The sequence below is a fragment of the Pygoscelis adeliae genome, unplaced genomic scaffold, assembly GCF_000699105.1.
Source record: "Pygoscelis adeliae isolate BGI_AS28 unplaced genomic scaffold, ASM69910v1 Scaffold554, whole genome shotgun sequence".
NCBI lineage: Eukaryota > Metazoa > Chordata > Aves > Sphenisciformes > Spheniscidae > Pygoscelis > Pygoscelis adeliae.
In genome coordinates this window covers 2,002-17,691 of record NW_008824667.1, presented here as the reverse complement: position 1 = coordinate 17,691, position 15,690 = coordinate 2,002, and the positions used below count along the sequence as shown (strand labels likewise).

The 15,690-nt window shown below is 44.3% G+C and overlaps 1 protein-coding gene across 1 annotated transcript; it reads left to right on the top strand.

The window, feature by feature from the left end:
• Positions 1-15,298, top strand: THAP4 (THAP domain containing 4). Its single transcript, XM_009322890.1, has 5 exons — positions 1-62; positions 578-1,737; positions 10,536-10,695; positions 13,645-13,754; positions 15,120-15,298. Exons 2-5 carry the CDS (start codon positions 903-905, stop codon positions 15,296-15,298), a joined length of 1,284 nt encoding a protein of 427 aa, XP_009321165.1. The 5' UTR covers positions 1-62; positions 578-902.
• The last annotated feature ends 392 nt before the right edge of the window (positions 15,299-15,690 follow it).

The window sequence follows — 15,690 nt, the reverse complement described above, 5'->3', positions numbered from 1 at the left end:
CGCCTCGGCCTGTCCCCCTGCCTCTGCCCGCACCAGGAGCCTCGCTGGGGATGCTGCCATAGGTGAGTCCCCAAGGGAAGGTCGTTATCTCAGGCGACCGATGCGAGCCCATTTAGAAAAGGCACCTCGTTCAACTACTCTGGGTCTTTTTTCAGTCCAGGCATTTTTACACCTTATTAAATATACCTGGTGTAAACATCAACAGGGTTGCAGAGGCAGCAGGTGGACAACGCGTTGGCCGAGCCGGGGTCTTTCGATGTTTATCGCGTCTTCTGTTTCTCCTCATTTGTGGACAGGCTGCTGCGTTTGTCGTAGGGTAGATGAGCAGCTAAATAATTGGTCAGTTGCTGATGAAAAGGGAAACAGCGCTTTTTAGTTCTGTGCTGTTCGTGAAGTGGGGCTGTTAACAGAGGGAATGAATATTAAGTGTTTAGGCCCAAAGTGAAATAATCCTCGAACGAGTGTAACCTGTTAAAATAGAGCTTTCACGAGAATTTCCTAAACCTAAGAGTACTGACTTTTCCGGTTTCCAAAATGCAACTTATTTTTTCATGGTTTTTATCTGTTTGTTTTTTAGATTCCCTCTGAAGGATTCAAAGCGTCTGATTCAGTGGCTAAAAGCTGTTCAGAGAGACAACTGGACTCCCACCAAGTATTCATTTCTTTGCAGTGAGCATTTCACCAAAGACAGTTTTTCTAAGCGTCTGGAAGACCAGCACCGGTTGCTGAAGCCCACTGCTGTCCCTACTATCTTCCAGCTTGCAGAGAAAAAACACGACAACCTGGATTATGTCAGAAGCAGAAGAAAAATAGCAAGCCAGGTGCCACTGCAGGATGGAGAAGACTCAAGGGAAGGAGGCTGTGAGGTAGTTCAGAGGACCTCGTCTTCTGGCCAGGACTTCATGGTGATGCAAGGGACGAAAGAGATGGAGGAGGCGACTTTGCAAGCGGAAATCGGATCGATGTCCGAGGAGGAAGAGAACCTCCTCCAGAGCCAGCTGGACGGCCCTCGGAGAAGGATGTTAGGTGATAATTTGGTTGCAAAGCCTGGACCTCAGAAAAAGCCTGAGAGATCTTCTGTGGAGGACTGTCCTGAAGCCACCTGGATGGGGACCTGGGTAGCAGACAGAAGTGGTGTGTCGGTTGATGACTTCACGCCTCCTGCCTCTGGTGCTTGCAAGTTCATCGGCTCCCTTCATTCTTACAGCTTTTCCTCTAAGCATGCCAGAGAGAGGCCGTCTTTCCCAAAAGAGCAGCTAGAAAGGAAAAGGCCAAAGAGAGACGTGGAACCAAGCTGCAGCAGCCATCTTACGGGACACGATAAGGCCGTAGCGGAAGGCTCCCCTACTTCATCCCTCACTGCGACCCCTCAGAAACCTTCCCAGGGTTTGTCGGCATCCCCAGCAGACCTTACCCCTCAGCCTGCTGCTGAGGCTGTGGTGGGGCGGAAGGGTGACACAGATGCCAACCCTATGTCAATCAATGAGGTCATTATGTCGGCCTCGGGAGCTTGCAAGCTCATTGACTCCCTCCACTCATACTGTTTCTCCTCCAGGCAGAGCAAAAGTCAGGTGTGCTGCTTGCGTGAGCAGGTAGAAAAGAAGAACGGAGAGTTGAAACTTTTGAGGCAAAGGATCAGTCGCTCTGACAGTCAAGTCAGGAAGCTGAAGGAGAAGCTAGATGAGCTGAAGAGGATCAGTTTCCCTTACTTGAACAGCCTGCTATCCCAGGACTGTGGTCAGTATTCCCAGTGGTTTTGTGTTGAGGCAGAATTCACCATTTTCTTAGCAATAAGAGGCTGTTTGAGTTAGAGGTCCTAAAGATGTGATCGGTAAAAGATATGAGAGAGGTCCGTTTTTGGAAGGAGAAGTAGCAGCTTGTGTTAGACCGACAGACAGAGGTGAAAGAATTAGGTTTTTGGGCACACGAGCTATTTCTTATATCCCAGAAGTTTCTGAGGTGATTCCTGGTGTGGAGTGGGAAGTTAGGTCATGGTGTTGCAGACAGCTCTCTTGATGAATTTTTTTTTTTTCCTTCCTGGATTATTTTGACTAGTTTGTGACTCAGTAGCACCTGTTAGGATTTGCCTTCCTTCGGAGTGTGCCTGTGAATTTTTTTTTGGTGTGTTAATGAGCTGTCATGGGCAGCAGGTATCTGGGAAGGCTGTTGTAGTCTTCTCCAGTGATGTAAGAAGTACCTCTGATCTTAGATTCCATATACTGCACTCAGTACTCGGGATACATGAAATCTAAGTGAGGTGGTAGTTATCAAATATGACAATGTCATGATACACAGTGAGGTTACTTTTAGTGACTGAATGTCTGTGTTTGGTTTGATCATTTCCTCCCTCGGAAGACAGAAGAAGTCAGCAAATGGATAATGAAGTGGGAAGAGATGGAGAATGACTTCTCTATCAATTAAAAAACAATTTGAGACACCTGAAAACATAGAGAAACTCAGTGAGAGACGAGATTGTGTAAAAAGCTTGTTGTGGAGAAGTCAAATCGGGCCATAACCCTTTCTCTTGCAAGAAAAAGAGTGCTTTAATATATAGCTGATAAAACTTTTGCATAATGATTCTAGTTGCAAGATACAATTTGGGGGAAGAGTTTAGGAGCATCTAATGATGTTTTATGTTAGTGTGGATGCTGAGAAAATGTTGGGTTGCCTTGTGAAGGATGCATGACTTGGGTGACGACTTCTTCAAGAAAGCCCCATGGATGGTTAGGTATTGCCTCATGGTAATTCTTGCACCCATTATGAGGTTTCGTCTTTAGGAGAAGAAAAAAATGTTCTCTTCTAGAGCCATGTAGTATTAGACATGGTCAGAAACATGATACTGGCATAGAAAGACACATTCTCCAGACTATTATAGCATGGCCTGTTTCCTCACTCAAGTGCAAGAAAATAAATCCCGACAAAATTCTTGAAGGTCAATACCTAATGCTACTTTTTCCATGTGTTTTTAATTTTCCAAAGTGTGGGGAAAGTCACACTTTGGTTTGGGTAGAGGGGGTAGAAGAATTTTTTTCCCCCATGGGAAATCAACATAGTCTTATTTGTACCTTCTGGTCTGTATTTTTGTATCGTTTTGGTGTCAAACTAAAGAAAACTAAATACAATTTTAAGGTTCCATAATCATAATTCTTTCATATATATATATATTTATATATATATAAAAAATATATATATGAATATAAAAATATATATATATATGAAAAAAGGGTGTCTAGCTTTGTTGGAATACCTTCAGTGAGACACTAATTGCAAAAAGAGTGTCCTGAAGGATGTTTTTCTTTATTCTTATATGTTCTGCTGTCTCTTGCCAAAAAAACTGAAGATCAGTATGTGAAAATGAATTACTTCAGCTATTACAGCTCAGTGCAATGGGAAGTTCTTATGGAATCCTTTGGCTAGTGATTTTTTTTAAAGGGGGCTAGCTGGCTTTTTTTTTTTTTAGTTTAATGTTGGTGCTCATCTGCCTTGCATTGGGTTTTTTTATGCTCATAGTAGTAGTTTATGGCAGTCAAAATACCTGATTAAGTGCAGCTGACTGCTGCTGGGTAGTCTGGTTTATGCCTAGACACTAAGTCTTACTGTAATGCAAAGCTGAATTGAAGAAGGGCTTTTTGGTATTCATAAAAATACAGTCAGGTAACATATTAGGTTAATAATAATTATAGTCTTTGTTAGCTACATTTCAGTTGTCCTAAATCATCTGATGTGTAGTTGAGGTGATGTTATTAGCTGTGAATCTGAGCCTGCATATTTTTTTCTTCTAAAGGCAGTGCCTTGGGGATGGGGAGTGTAAGTAAAGTAACCGACTGGACTGACCGTGCAGGTTGTTACGCGTCTGCATCCCAGCTCCACATGCTGCGGGACCTCTCTTTGCTGCTGCCTGACGTTCAGCCGCTTCCGCAAAATCGTGAGCAGAAAAACAAGCTTTAGGCCCGCACCCATTAAGCAGATCTTCATTTTGGTACTAGTTCTCAACTGGTATTTTCCTCCAGTGAGACAAGTAAATTTCTGCTGGCTGTATCCAAACTACAACTGGCTGGAAAGAGCAGATTTCTGCAAAACTGCTGCACACGCAGTCCCTGCCAGCCACACTTGAGGATCGGTGACTCAGTCTGGGTGAGTTTGGCTCACAGTGTCACACATCAAACTGTCATGATGTGCTCAAGTGGTGTTTCCCAACCTGTCTTAACAGGGGGATTGACTGACTGGTTTTAGGAGAAGCCCTGGGCTGTTTCCTGCACAGCTGCCACAGTGACCTTTTCCATCTAAACTTTGAATTTGCTCGCTTGTTCGGTAGGAAAATGTTTCCTTCTGTTTTCATGGGCCACTTCTGAGGTCCATGGACCAAAGGTTGAGGAATACTTCCAGCAGAGGAGTGCAGTTAGGCACAGTGCACCAGGCAGAATGAGGTTAGATGCATCTTCTGGAGAACAACAGGATATGCTGGGAGAAATTAGGGAGAGCCAGCGAGCAAATATGGATCCAGTGTCCTGGGGAAGGGGAGACTGTTCTAACAGCACTGTCCTCTGATACACAAGTACTATCTGGCCATCTTGTTCTGCTTGAAGGTTTCGCAGCTGTGCTGCATCATACTCCCCCAGTGCTAGCACAGACAGGAGATCTGAAATGCTCCTTTCACAAGATCACCTTGTCTTACATGCTCAGGTTTGGTTGTTTTGTAAAACTACATCTCCCAGCAGGCACCGGGATAACTCTCTTACCTAATCATGAGCTCACTTCCCTTATAGCCATCTTATCAACCCTGCGCAAAACACTTGCTGGTGAGCAAAGGTGGTTAGAGAGCTAGATCAAGCAATAGAAAAATAACTTTGCAAACTATGGCTGGCAATGGAGCAAACGCAGGTATGATTCAATGGGATTGAAGTGTCTATGAGAAAGGTAAAGCTGTTAGAATTCAGACATTTGAGCATGTGTGGAGCCTCTTCCACACTGCATGTCTGCTTTCATGAAGGTCATATTAAAGGCAGGAGAGTTTGCAAAATAAGTCCATGTGAAAAATGGTTAGAATTTTGCTAGGAATCAGTAGGAAATAATATTTCCTTCCAGCTTAGATTTGTCTTTAAATATTTGTACAACGCCAGTGTAGAAATGAGGTCGTTTATAATACTTTTACATGCGAATGAAGCATAGTTGGTGAACTTTGGGGACAGGCAGAAGGACCTGAACATTAAATGTCTGGTTTTGTGCCGAGATGGAGTCCTGATGCCTGGTCTGTGGGGCCTGAGGTGGTGTTTCGCAAAAAGGTTTTCATTTGTGTTGCAGAAAACAAATAGCAAAATCATGTTCCTCAGTGGCAGTGAGAAGAGAAATGTGGTTGTGCAAGGATGCGAGATGCTGTACTTTCATCTGTCTGAGCAGGACTTGAACAGCAATGGGTCCCTGTCCAGTTTAGCTTGAAAATGAAACACTTATAATGGATTGCAGAGATGTGCTGTCAGAAAAATTGCCTCTACCAGGGCAGGCACTGCTAACCTGGCAGCTGTACGTTACCTTGGAGCTAGATTTTGGAAGAAAAATGCTTTTATTCTGAGATGGCAGGTGCTGCTTGTAATTTTTTTTTTTTCTTCCTTGTCTGGGATGGGAATGGCCAGGGTAGAAGGCTGGTGAATAGAGTAAGTGGGTGTTACAAAGAATAAGGGAGCTATAAAGTAAGCTAAGAGCGAGATAAGGAGTAGGAATATGTGTGCATAGGTTAAGAATCTGTGGCAGAAGGCATCATGAGAGAAGCTAGGTGAGACTTCACAGCACCTATGGCCCGAGCACGTGCTGTAAGCTGCCTCGTGCTCTGCATGGGAGCAACCAGTGTGCAGGCACCGACCTGACATGCAGCAGGTTTGGGATTTGGTTGATCAGAGAGATGGCTCTTTTACCACCCCCTTGGAGAGAAGGGTGGTTGGAAGGGGGGAAACAAGACTTTTTGCTCTGCTGTTGCTTTTTTTTCAGTGGAATGGTCTTGTTTTTTCTAGGTTTTTTTCCTAATAGCCTATACAGCTTGTGCATTAAATTTAATTCTGCAGTGAGTCGGCAATGACTCACAACAAAAAAACAGCTTGCAATTAGGAAGCAATGAAAACACTAACTAAGGAAAACTTGAGAGAAAGTAAAACATGTTGAGGTAAGCTCAGGTAGGATGTTCGGGTTTCTCATAATAGTGTATAATTTTAAGAATGTTTTCTCTGTATTTTGTAGTGCAGGAGAACTCTGACAGTGACTACAGGCACTGGAGCATTTTACCACAGAGGTTAGAAACAGAGGCAACAACACATTGGTGCTTTGTCATGAAATTAATTACTAGGATAGGCTGTAAGATGAAAATTTGTGAATATAACCACGTTCCCAGCTTTTAGAGCAGAGATGGAGCTAGAGCATGTCAGTGCTAGGAATGTTTTACTGGTTTACTGGGGGGAGCATCAGCAAAGTGCATAAAGTGGTGCAACACTCAGGGAAGGGCAGCAGAGTACAAAGCCACCTTCTGTACTTAGAGATGGAAAAAGTATGCTGAACAAGGCTGCTCCTTAATTGCCAGAACCTTGATGATGATGATGATTTAAATTCAGTAAGCAACTCAGCTGAAGAAAGGACTGCAGGAGGCTGCCCAGCTGTTGCTGTAGACCCTGCACTTTGAAGACTGAGAAGGTGCTGTATGAGTTGGTTTGGTTTTTGTTTGGGGTTTTGGTTTGTGGTGTTTTTTTTTTCCTTAAGTTTCCTGCTGCAAGTATTCTCCAGCTTAGGGGAAATAGGTTAGCTGCCTTGTTAGCAACCAGCTGGCTGCTCACACCACAGTTTTGCTGATAAAGCTGTGTAGGAATTTGTGCCAGCGTAGCTTTCTGTGCCAGGGATCCCACTTGAGAGCCACGCTGGCTGAAGCCTGTGTAGACATGGCCCGAGGGGGCTGTCCAGCTGCTTTGTCTGGTTTGTCTCATGGCAGGGAGAGCGTGCTGTCTCCCGCTGCAAAGCCTGGACAGCCAATTACACTCTGACTTTGCTACAGCACAGGGAGGGATTTGAATTCTAAACCCTCTGTGGATGGGAAAGATGTGGAAACACATCTGCCAGTTCAGAGGGATGAAGCAGGGTCAGATGGTGAAACAGAGCTGACTCGTGTGCCCAGCACCTGGGCACAGCAGTTTTGGCCTGAGTGGCTTCCTGAGGAAAAGAAATCTAGGTTGTCAGGTTGCTTATGTGCCTGTGGCTTTTGTCTCCCAAGCTGTCGCAACTTGTGAGCATTGTGGCTGATTTTAGTTGGGTTTCGTAGAGGAATGGAGGTCTCAAAGATGCTGGGTCCCTAATGGCTTCAAGAAAGTGTATCATCTGGTAGGGGAAAGTGACTCCAGGAATGTCCTTGTTAAGAAAGAGGCTGTAGTGTGAGCTTCCCTGTTATTAGATAAAAGAGAAACTCTGCATGTGGATGCAAGAGAACCGGCATTAAGAGGACCTCATCTGAGTCTGAAGCTTTAAACATGCAGAAGGGTGGCCAGTATTTCTTGCACTGCAAATTCTCAGACGAGGTTCGTATTCTTGATATCGTCACACACTTACTTTTTAATCCATAGTAGCAGGTTGTTTGTAAAAGTGATGCGCCAAGAGTTTAGATCTTTAAAAAGGGAAGTATATGCTCCTTCATCAGTGAAATTCATCTTGACAGTGACTGCATCTATAAACCTGTTTGAAACAAAGCAGCTCAGCAGAAAAAAATATTTTCCTCTTTAAACTCTACTTTTTGTTGCTACAATACTCTTGCATTTACCCACCCCAACCACAACATAAGAAGCAAATTTCTTTTCGAATCACCACTTTTTTTTTTTCTGATGGACTCAATCAGCCTCTTTCCTGTCTGCCTCCCCACTCTTGCTTTTCCACGTTCTCAGCTCAGCCTTCTGGCACAGAAGGCTGCCAGGAAGAAAAAAGGACTTAGTCCACTAGTCAGAGACCAATACCAAAAGTAAGAAGAGCACCGCATAGGATGTGAGCAGGATGTGTTTAATCTTCTGCACTTCACTGAGTCTCTGGTCCTTATTCTCACCAGCACTTCTGTTGCTCCTGGCTTTTCCAAGTGACATAAGAACTGAAAAACTCATGTTGGCTTCGCTGCCATCCAGGTAGTTTGGAAAAGTAATAATACTGGTCGCTTGGCCATGTTTTTTGCCCAGATGCCGTAGACTTCAGGATATATGGTTACATCTTCACTTTTCAGCTGGCTGAGAAGTCCAGCTCTTTGGAAGTGAGACTAGCTTGCCTGGTCAAGCACCTCCAGCCAGGCTGGACGCTGCATAGCAAGGCAATGGGGTCAAGCTGTGGGTGCTGGAAATGATCGGTTGGCTTCTTTTGGTTTATAACCGAGTCTAAAGAGTGGAAATAGCTAAAGCCATTTCTTTCATCTGTCATTTTGATGCTTTTTCCTGAAATGCTGCAAGGTTCGTAAGCAGAAGAAAATGAAGTGCTCTATTACAAGCACTCTGGTGACAGAAAGCATCCTGCTCCTAGGCTTTGTTGCCAGCTCCTGATCCAGGAGAGGGCAGCAGCAGCCCAGGCTGTAGTCTCTTCTAGCCTTTCCAAAGCTTTGCTCTTCCCTTCCATGGTGGGAATTTGAGCCTGCAAAAAGCTTGGAAAGAAATGCAGTGTATGCAGTAGCAAGTGAAAAGCAAATACGAGTTGGATGGGGTAGCGATACTCTCCTTACTTGCAAAACTGCTTGCTCTCAACATGAAAGTAGAAAGGGAAACTGGTTCCTAAGAAGCAGTGTAGAAGTATGGAGTTTCTTGTAGCAATAATTTTGGACTTTTGTTATCAGTCACCACTGTATTAAGGTCTTTGCTGCACCAGAAAATAATGTTCTGTTGCTTTGGTTGCTGGTGGAAGGTAAGTACAATGGAATACTGTCTGGTACACTAACACTGCTGTATGTATTGTAGGGACCCCTTTTTAACACCTTTGGTAAGCTGGTGGTGAATGCACAGGCTGGCAGGACGGTCTTTGCAAAGGCTGGCTCTGATGCTGTAGATTTTTATCACTTCATAGTGAGCTCTCATGTTTTCTCATGTTGCTTCACTTGCAAAATACTTCAGGATAAAGAAAAGTAATTAGCAGCATCTTGCTGACATGCCGGCTGGCTTTCTAAACCTGCTATCTGTGGGAGAATAAATAACAAAAGTGGTAATTCTCTTTCACCTGGGAAAGTTTCTGTTCCCCCTGCTTTGACATTCCAGGTGTGGACACTCCATTCTTCCTCCTCACTCAGTCTTTTTAGCCTGATGTTTGGGACTGAGCACAGTGAAACTCAGACTGATCAAGCAAATTTTTACCCACAGCATCACATTTTTAGATCATAATTTCTCCCTGCAGCAGAGTCCGTGCCTTTTAGACCAGCTGGACAGGTAGCTTGTTCTTGTATTAGGCAGTATCACTAGGTGTGGAAGAGAACCCCCTTCAACTCCCACCCTGCCAATATGAGTCATTTATCACGTGAGTGGGAGGAGGATGCTCCCACTGATATACTTATGCTTTAAGTATACTTCAGTCATACTTGTCTGCATAACATAGCTAACCTAGAGTAGTGGGCACCTAATTTCTACTGGTATTAGTCTTTCCTGAGATCATGTGGGTGCCGTATCACTTTCCATGCTTACACCTTAGGAATGGATCTGCTTTGCTGTTCACGTGGCTTTAAATTGTCTGTCTGCATTTCTCCGATTTATTTTTTTTCCAGGTCACACCCTCTGAAATCACAGCAAAATGCAAAACTGTTGTTTATCAAAGGTCCTCTAAAGTGGTTTGTTAAAGAAGTTTTAACTTTGTGAAACAGACCTTGGTTGCTTCTTAATAAATGCAATGACAAAGGAAAGTAGCTTTCTCTTCCATTTATGCTTTAACTTGCAGGCACCCTGGTCTTTTTAAAACCTTAGCCTTAGTCCAGAGCCTAAGCAGAACAACTTCTGAACAATCCCTGTCTCTTTGTACAAGTGCAGGTCGTTGTTAACCTCTTCAAAAAAAATTACAGCCAATCTTTGATTTTGAATATGTATGCAGTCTTTTTCCTCTGAAGTGAGGACTCATTTCCTTGGTCTCTGAAACAAACAGGAATGGTACGTACTCAGTGCTTGAGAAAAATCAGGCCAGAGCATTAGAGATTTAATTATCATTTGGTGATAATTCTTTACACTGAGATTTCAGTCTTCTTCCTTGCGTGTAGATGGGAGGGGGCTTTCTCTTCAGATCAAGCTACAGAGAGGAGTCAGAAATGGACCACCTGGAAGAGTGCTCTATGTAAGGCCAAGAGCAGGTTTGAAAACAGACGTACTTTCCGTGACTGTTTGTTGTTCCCTGTCTCCGCTTGCACCTTGGAGCTGACGCTGCTCTAGAGAAAAGCATTGCTGCTGCGTTGGACCATTTCTGAGGTGTTTTGTGTTCACCTCCACTCAGCTGTAAGCAGCTCACAGCAAGCTGCAGAGCACAGATCCCTGAATTTTCTTTCTTCATTCTTTCTTCTTCCTCCACAGAAACTCCCCAGCTGAATCCTGTGATGGAGCCCCTGTCCTGGATGCTGGGCACCTGGCTCTCAGATCCGCCAGGAGATGGCACCTTCCCTACAATGAAGCCCTTCCAGTACCTGGAAGAAGTGCACATCTCTCACGTGGGGCAGCCCATGCTCAACTTCTCGTAAGTCTAGGGGTTTATCTGTTTGCAGCAGCTTTTGGATTGGAGCAAGCATGGCTCCAGTGAGATTTGTTGGTTTTGTTTCTTTTCCAGTGGCAAAGTAAACAATTTTTCACCTACCAAATGAGGCGATGTAATGATATGTTACTGCACGGTCTGACTTTCGTTTTCCTTTAAAACTTGTGATAATTGGCATGCTGTTGCAACATACCCAGAGCTGCACACCTGCAGTCACTGAAGATTCACTAGCCCAAGAGTACAGTGCACTTCTACAGAGCATTTCAAAAGTGAGTTCACACCTGTGAACTCGTGCAGAAGCACACATGTACAGGATCAGGACTGTGGCCATGGTGCAGTGTACAGTTCTTGTGGTCCACCAGTCTTGAGGGTTACATAGTGAGAAGTAACTCAGGGTGCTGCGAATGTGACTGTAACTTAGAATAGTGAGAGTAACTTAGGGTACCAAGAATGGCCCCAGCATGGACATCACTATTGTTTGTGCAAATTCTGTGCTTGCCTTTGAAAGACCAGTGATCCTTCCACTTTAACGTGATGTGCACTGGGTATATATGTTAGCCAAAAGATGTACTGTCCTCATGGCCAGAAAAAAAACCCCCATTCTTCTTACTGGCAGTAGCTGTCTAATTAGACACGAATCTTGAGGTAATAGCGTTACAACTGCTATCGTTCTGCTTTGTGAAATTCCCACTTACAGATATAATAAATGAAGGAGCTATGGTATGGCTGCCAAGTTTGTCCATTTTAAACTGTGGTCTTCAGTCTTCACCACTGTGAAAATCTGAGAAAAATTCAAGTGTTTAACAAACTATATGGGGTAGGAGGCAGATAGCTTAGCTGCATTGGCTGCAAGTAATTGTTCTAAGAAATCAAAAAGAAATCTGGAAGAAGAGAAGTGACGTGTTAGCTAACTGTTCAGTGCTGCTCCAATACTCATTTGGGAGGGGTGAGCTGGAAAGTTTGTCACTTTGAAAACCAGAGACAAGAATAATTACAAGATGCCAATGCTGTGTAGAAGATGTTCTGTGTTCCTGGTGTGCGCCGTTCATTGTGATAGAGCTGCCAGCTCAGCATGTGGCATTTTTAGTCCAGTTTCCAAAAGAAACAAAGCTCCAACAGTCATGCTCTGTCTACATCTCCCTCTCCAACTTTTGAACAGTTGCTGATTTGAATCGCTTTTTTTTTTTTTTTTTTTTTTTGGTGCCAAGGAGATAAACAGCTCAGAGCTGTTGAGCTCTGGGAAGTGTCAGGAAAATAGGCAGCAGGCTTGGAGGACAGAGACCCTGTGCCTCCCTGGCTCCTGGAGCAGTGCCACTTGACTGTTACAAGACAGTCCATATGTCTCTTGAATACTCCAAGCACTGAAAGAAGCCTGATTTAAGTTCATTCCTCCTTTGATTGTAGATAATCCCACCATGAGGCACGACTCTGTAGGGTACCTGGCTTCATGGCTGCAGAGCACAGAGGCTGTGATGCTAGCACATGCCTTAGCAGGGATGTGGCCCTGCACCACTAATAGAAGTCGTTCCTGGTTCCTCCTATAACGACATGGTGAAAAGGAGACATCCTTTATATAGAGACAAAGCCAAACAAGAGGAGTAATTTGTGTATTTGTACCCAGAGGACACTGGGGAGCCAGAAGCAGCTGCAAGGCACCCAAACTCCTCCCTAACTGCATGTCTTAGCTGTGCTTCCCTTTCCTTGTCTCCAGTTCTTTGAAGCCCACAGATTTCTTGTACCATGTGTAGGGGTGCCATGTGCTGTACCTTGTGCTGCTGGTCTTCTAGGAAATGTTGACTCTGCGTGATTAATTATATTTTGCTTCACATAGGAAACACTTGCTTTGGACTTTTCAGCTCTCAGTGCTTCTTTAATAAATAACTACTCCAGCTTGCCACGTGCCAGTGCCTGGACAAGCCCCTTGGTCAAGCTCTTCTTGCACACTTGCCCTGTTACCTTTGGGGTGGCAGCTGGTGATACAGCATATCTCCAGTCCCAGGACAGGTCACAGTGGCCAAGGCGACTGGTGTTGGCCGTTCCCAGCAGGCATATCCCAGTTGCACAGCAGAGGCACGTGTGGAAACTGCTGTCGTGTGAGGGAGTTCTGGGTGCAGATTTAGCAGCAGCAGCTCCCAGGTTGCCTCTGTCTCCTTTCCTGTAGAAGGATGCAGAATGGGAAATTCTATGAAAAACAGTATGAAAAGAAAGAGATTAGTCTAGAATAAAGAAACACCAATAGGATAGTCCACTACGTTGTATAGATACCTAGCTTGCTATTGTATTTAAGCTGCTGCTGTTTAATTCAGTTACCTGTGTAAACTCAGGAATGCTGTAGCACTAACACAATATATGAATGTGCATGATATATGTAATCACCCACATTATGGGTGACCAAACATACAACTCTAAGACCTCATGAAGAATAAAGAAGAATCTGAGCTGAACTTTTTTCTTTTTGAAGGGGGTGGTGGGAGAAATAAGTCTGCTCTGTTACTGCCTGCAGCATGTAATACACAAAAAAACCAACTTGCCAGGTTTAAAAGCTAAATAGAGATTATACTGTAATTTCAGATATTTATTTGAGAAAAGGAACTATCTGAGACAGAGTATGGCTTCAGCATCTGTGAAATGTCTGACTTCCTGAGGGAGTTTCTCAGCTAGCTCTTAGAAGGACCCTGGAGCTGTGGAAAATCTGAAGCTTGAACTTAAATAACTAACTGAAGCTCTGAGAAATAGCTGTGCCTGTAAAGTAACTATATTTTTACACGTTTACATCTCCCAACCGTGAAGCGTTGTCAGTCTTTTACTCTTCAAATAATACTGCAGGCAGTCATGTGGTTAGATAAAATACCGTTTCCTCTGAGACAATACCAGGCCAAACACTGTATTTTCAGTGCAACAAACAGCAGCTTTTGTATTCTGATTTCCCCTCAGGTTCAACGCCTTTCATCCGGACACTAGGAAGCCCATGCACCGAGAATGTGGATTCATCCGCCTCAAACCTGACACTAATAAGGTGGCCTTCATCAGTGCCCAGAACACAGGTACACATCTGATAGCCACACTGGGGAAAAGAAGAGGTCCTTACCCTGCTGTGCCATTTCATCACTTTTCCAGAAAATTATTGCACCTCTCACAGTTTCATTTAATTTATTTTCACTGTGGGTTCAGTGCCAAAGAGCAGCATCCCTGCTCTTTGGCGCTGAACCCACAGTGAAAACAAATTAATAAATGAGCTTGTGTCAAAAGCACTGAGTTTCTAGGACTGGCCATGTGGCTTTGCCCAGACAGCGTGGCTTTCTAGCTTTCTGTGACAGGAAAGGACTGTAAGTCGAAATACCGCTCATGCAGGAGACTCGAGAGGTATCCTTTCCTCAAATGATATGTTGGTATTTGCAGACGTAGCTTTGTAAACCAAAAGAACCCCTGCCTCTGTAACAAGAATTGCAGTCTGAGCCTTAATGATGGCAGGTGATAAGTGGCCAGTGACATTCTTGATGCCTTTGTAGCATCCTAGTCTTTTTTTTTTTTTGTGGGGAGGCAGGGGGAACATGTACAGATAAGATGCTTCCCACTGCTCCTATGGGTTGACCACAGTTGACCCTGTGGTAGCAGTAGAGAGGTGCATGCCTTGGTTCATGAACTCCTGTGTCTAGAGTCCTCCTTCTATTGGTAGTGTCATATTTGGCCAGCTGCTCCTTCTAAAGAGGGTCAGATTTAACAACCCACTTAAACTGTTACCAATGTCAACACTCGCTGTATTTGATTCTGCGGTGCAGGGTAGAGCTTGTGGCCCTGGGCAAGGTGGGGCTGTGGTGCTTTTAACCCCCGCTTTGCAGCCTCTCCATCCAGGAGTGTTTGGTGTGACCGATATAGCAGGTTCCCTATTAGAGACCCTGCCCGGGCTGTGGCACTAGCAAGAGCCTCTGCAGCACTGTAGCAGGGGAGCTTCTCTCCTGCTGTTCCCTTAACAATCTTGGAGAGTAATCTCAGTGCAGTCTTCTTTCTTAGCTCCTAAACTAGGAGAATGTCCCACTGTCTGGATGTGCCTTGGTACTTGTTACACACCTTACAGGGACTGAATGAGAGAGAGAAAACCACATCTAAATTATTATATGTGTCAGTTGATGCTTAAATTTGCATCTAAAACTGCAGAACAGGTGCTGAAGGGAAAACTGCCAGTTGCAATGTGATACTCATCCCACACGGGTAAGTAAGTCAGTCTGGCTAGATTTTTCTAAGCAGCATTACATGTCTGAGGTTGCGTGGATTTACAGTTGTCGATATGTGCTAGGACAAATAAAATAGTTCTTCAGGGAGAGTGGTGGTTTATTACATAGCCTAATAATTGTGACATCATTAAGTAACCTTTGTAGCCTAATAATATATATGACCTTGCTTCTCACTAGGTCTGGTGGAGGTGGAGGAAGGGGAGGTGAATGGACAAGAGCTGTCTATAGCTTCTCACTCCATAGCCAGGATCTCCTTTGCCAAGAAGCCCCACGTAGAGCAGGTGAGTGCACATGGGGTGAGCAATTCACATAGTATTGCTAGCCCCAGAAGGTGTCTAGTTGAGAGGATAGGTTGATTAGCATGCTTTAATTACAGATTGCCATCAGGAGTTCTTGGAAATATTGCATGGCATCCTGGCTTATCCTTTCTGTAACAGCCTTCAGAAGATATTTCGTACATTACAAGACTCAGAGGGATTGTTAAGATAAGAACTGATGTGCTGAATCAGACCAGCCAACCCAGAATCCTGTCTCCAGCAGTGGCCAGTAGCAGGTACTTAGGGAAGAGAACAGGAAAGTCTTGCCTAAATACCCTTGCACAGCAGGGTATTGCACCTTTACTTCTTAATGCTGGTCTTCTGGATTACTTACAGTATGAGGGTGCACACGTAAGGTATGTCCGGTATTAGGCCTCATCAGGATATTTTAGGAACGCCTGCCTTTCACTGGAGCTCCACCTTGTCTTTGC

What these genes read in the sequence shown, in the direction of transcription:
- THAP4 (XM_009322890.1), top strand. Translation starts at nt 903, where the DNA reads ATGGTGATGCAAGGGACGAAAGAGATGGAGGAGGCGACTTTGCAAGCG. An exon ending in CAGCCCATGCTCAACTTCTC is followed by an intron (nt 10,696 to 13,644) that starts GTAAGTCTAGGG and finishes ATTTCCCCTCAG; the next exon opens with GTTCAACGCCTTTCATCCGG. An exon ending in CATCAGTGCCCAGAACACAG is followed by an intron (nt 13,755 to 15,119) that starts GTACACATCTGA and finishes GCTTCTCACTAG; the next exon opens with GTCTGGTGGAGGTGGAGGAA.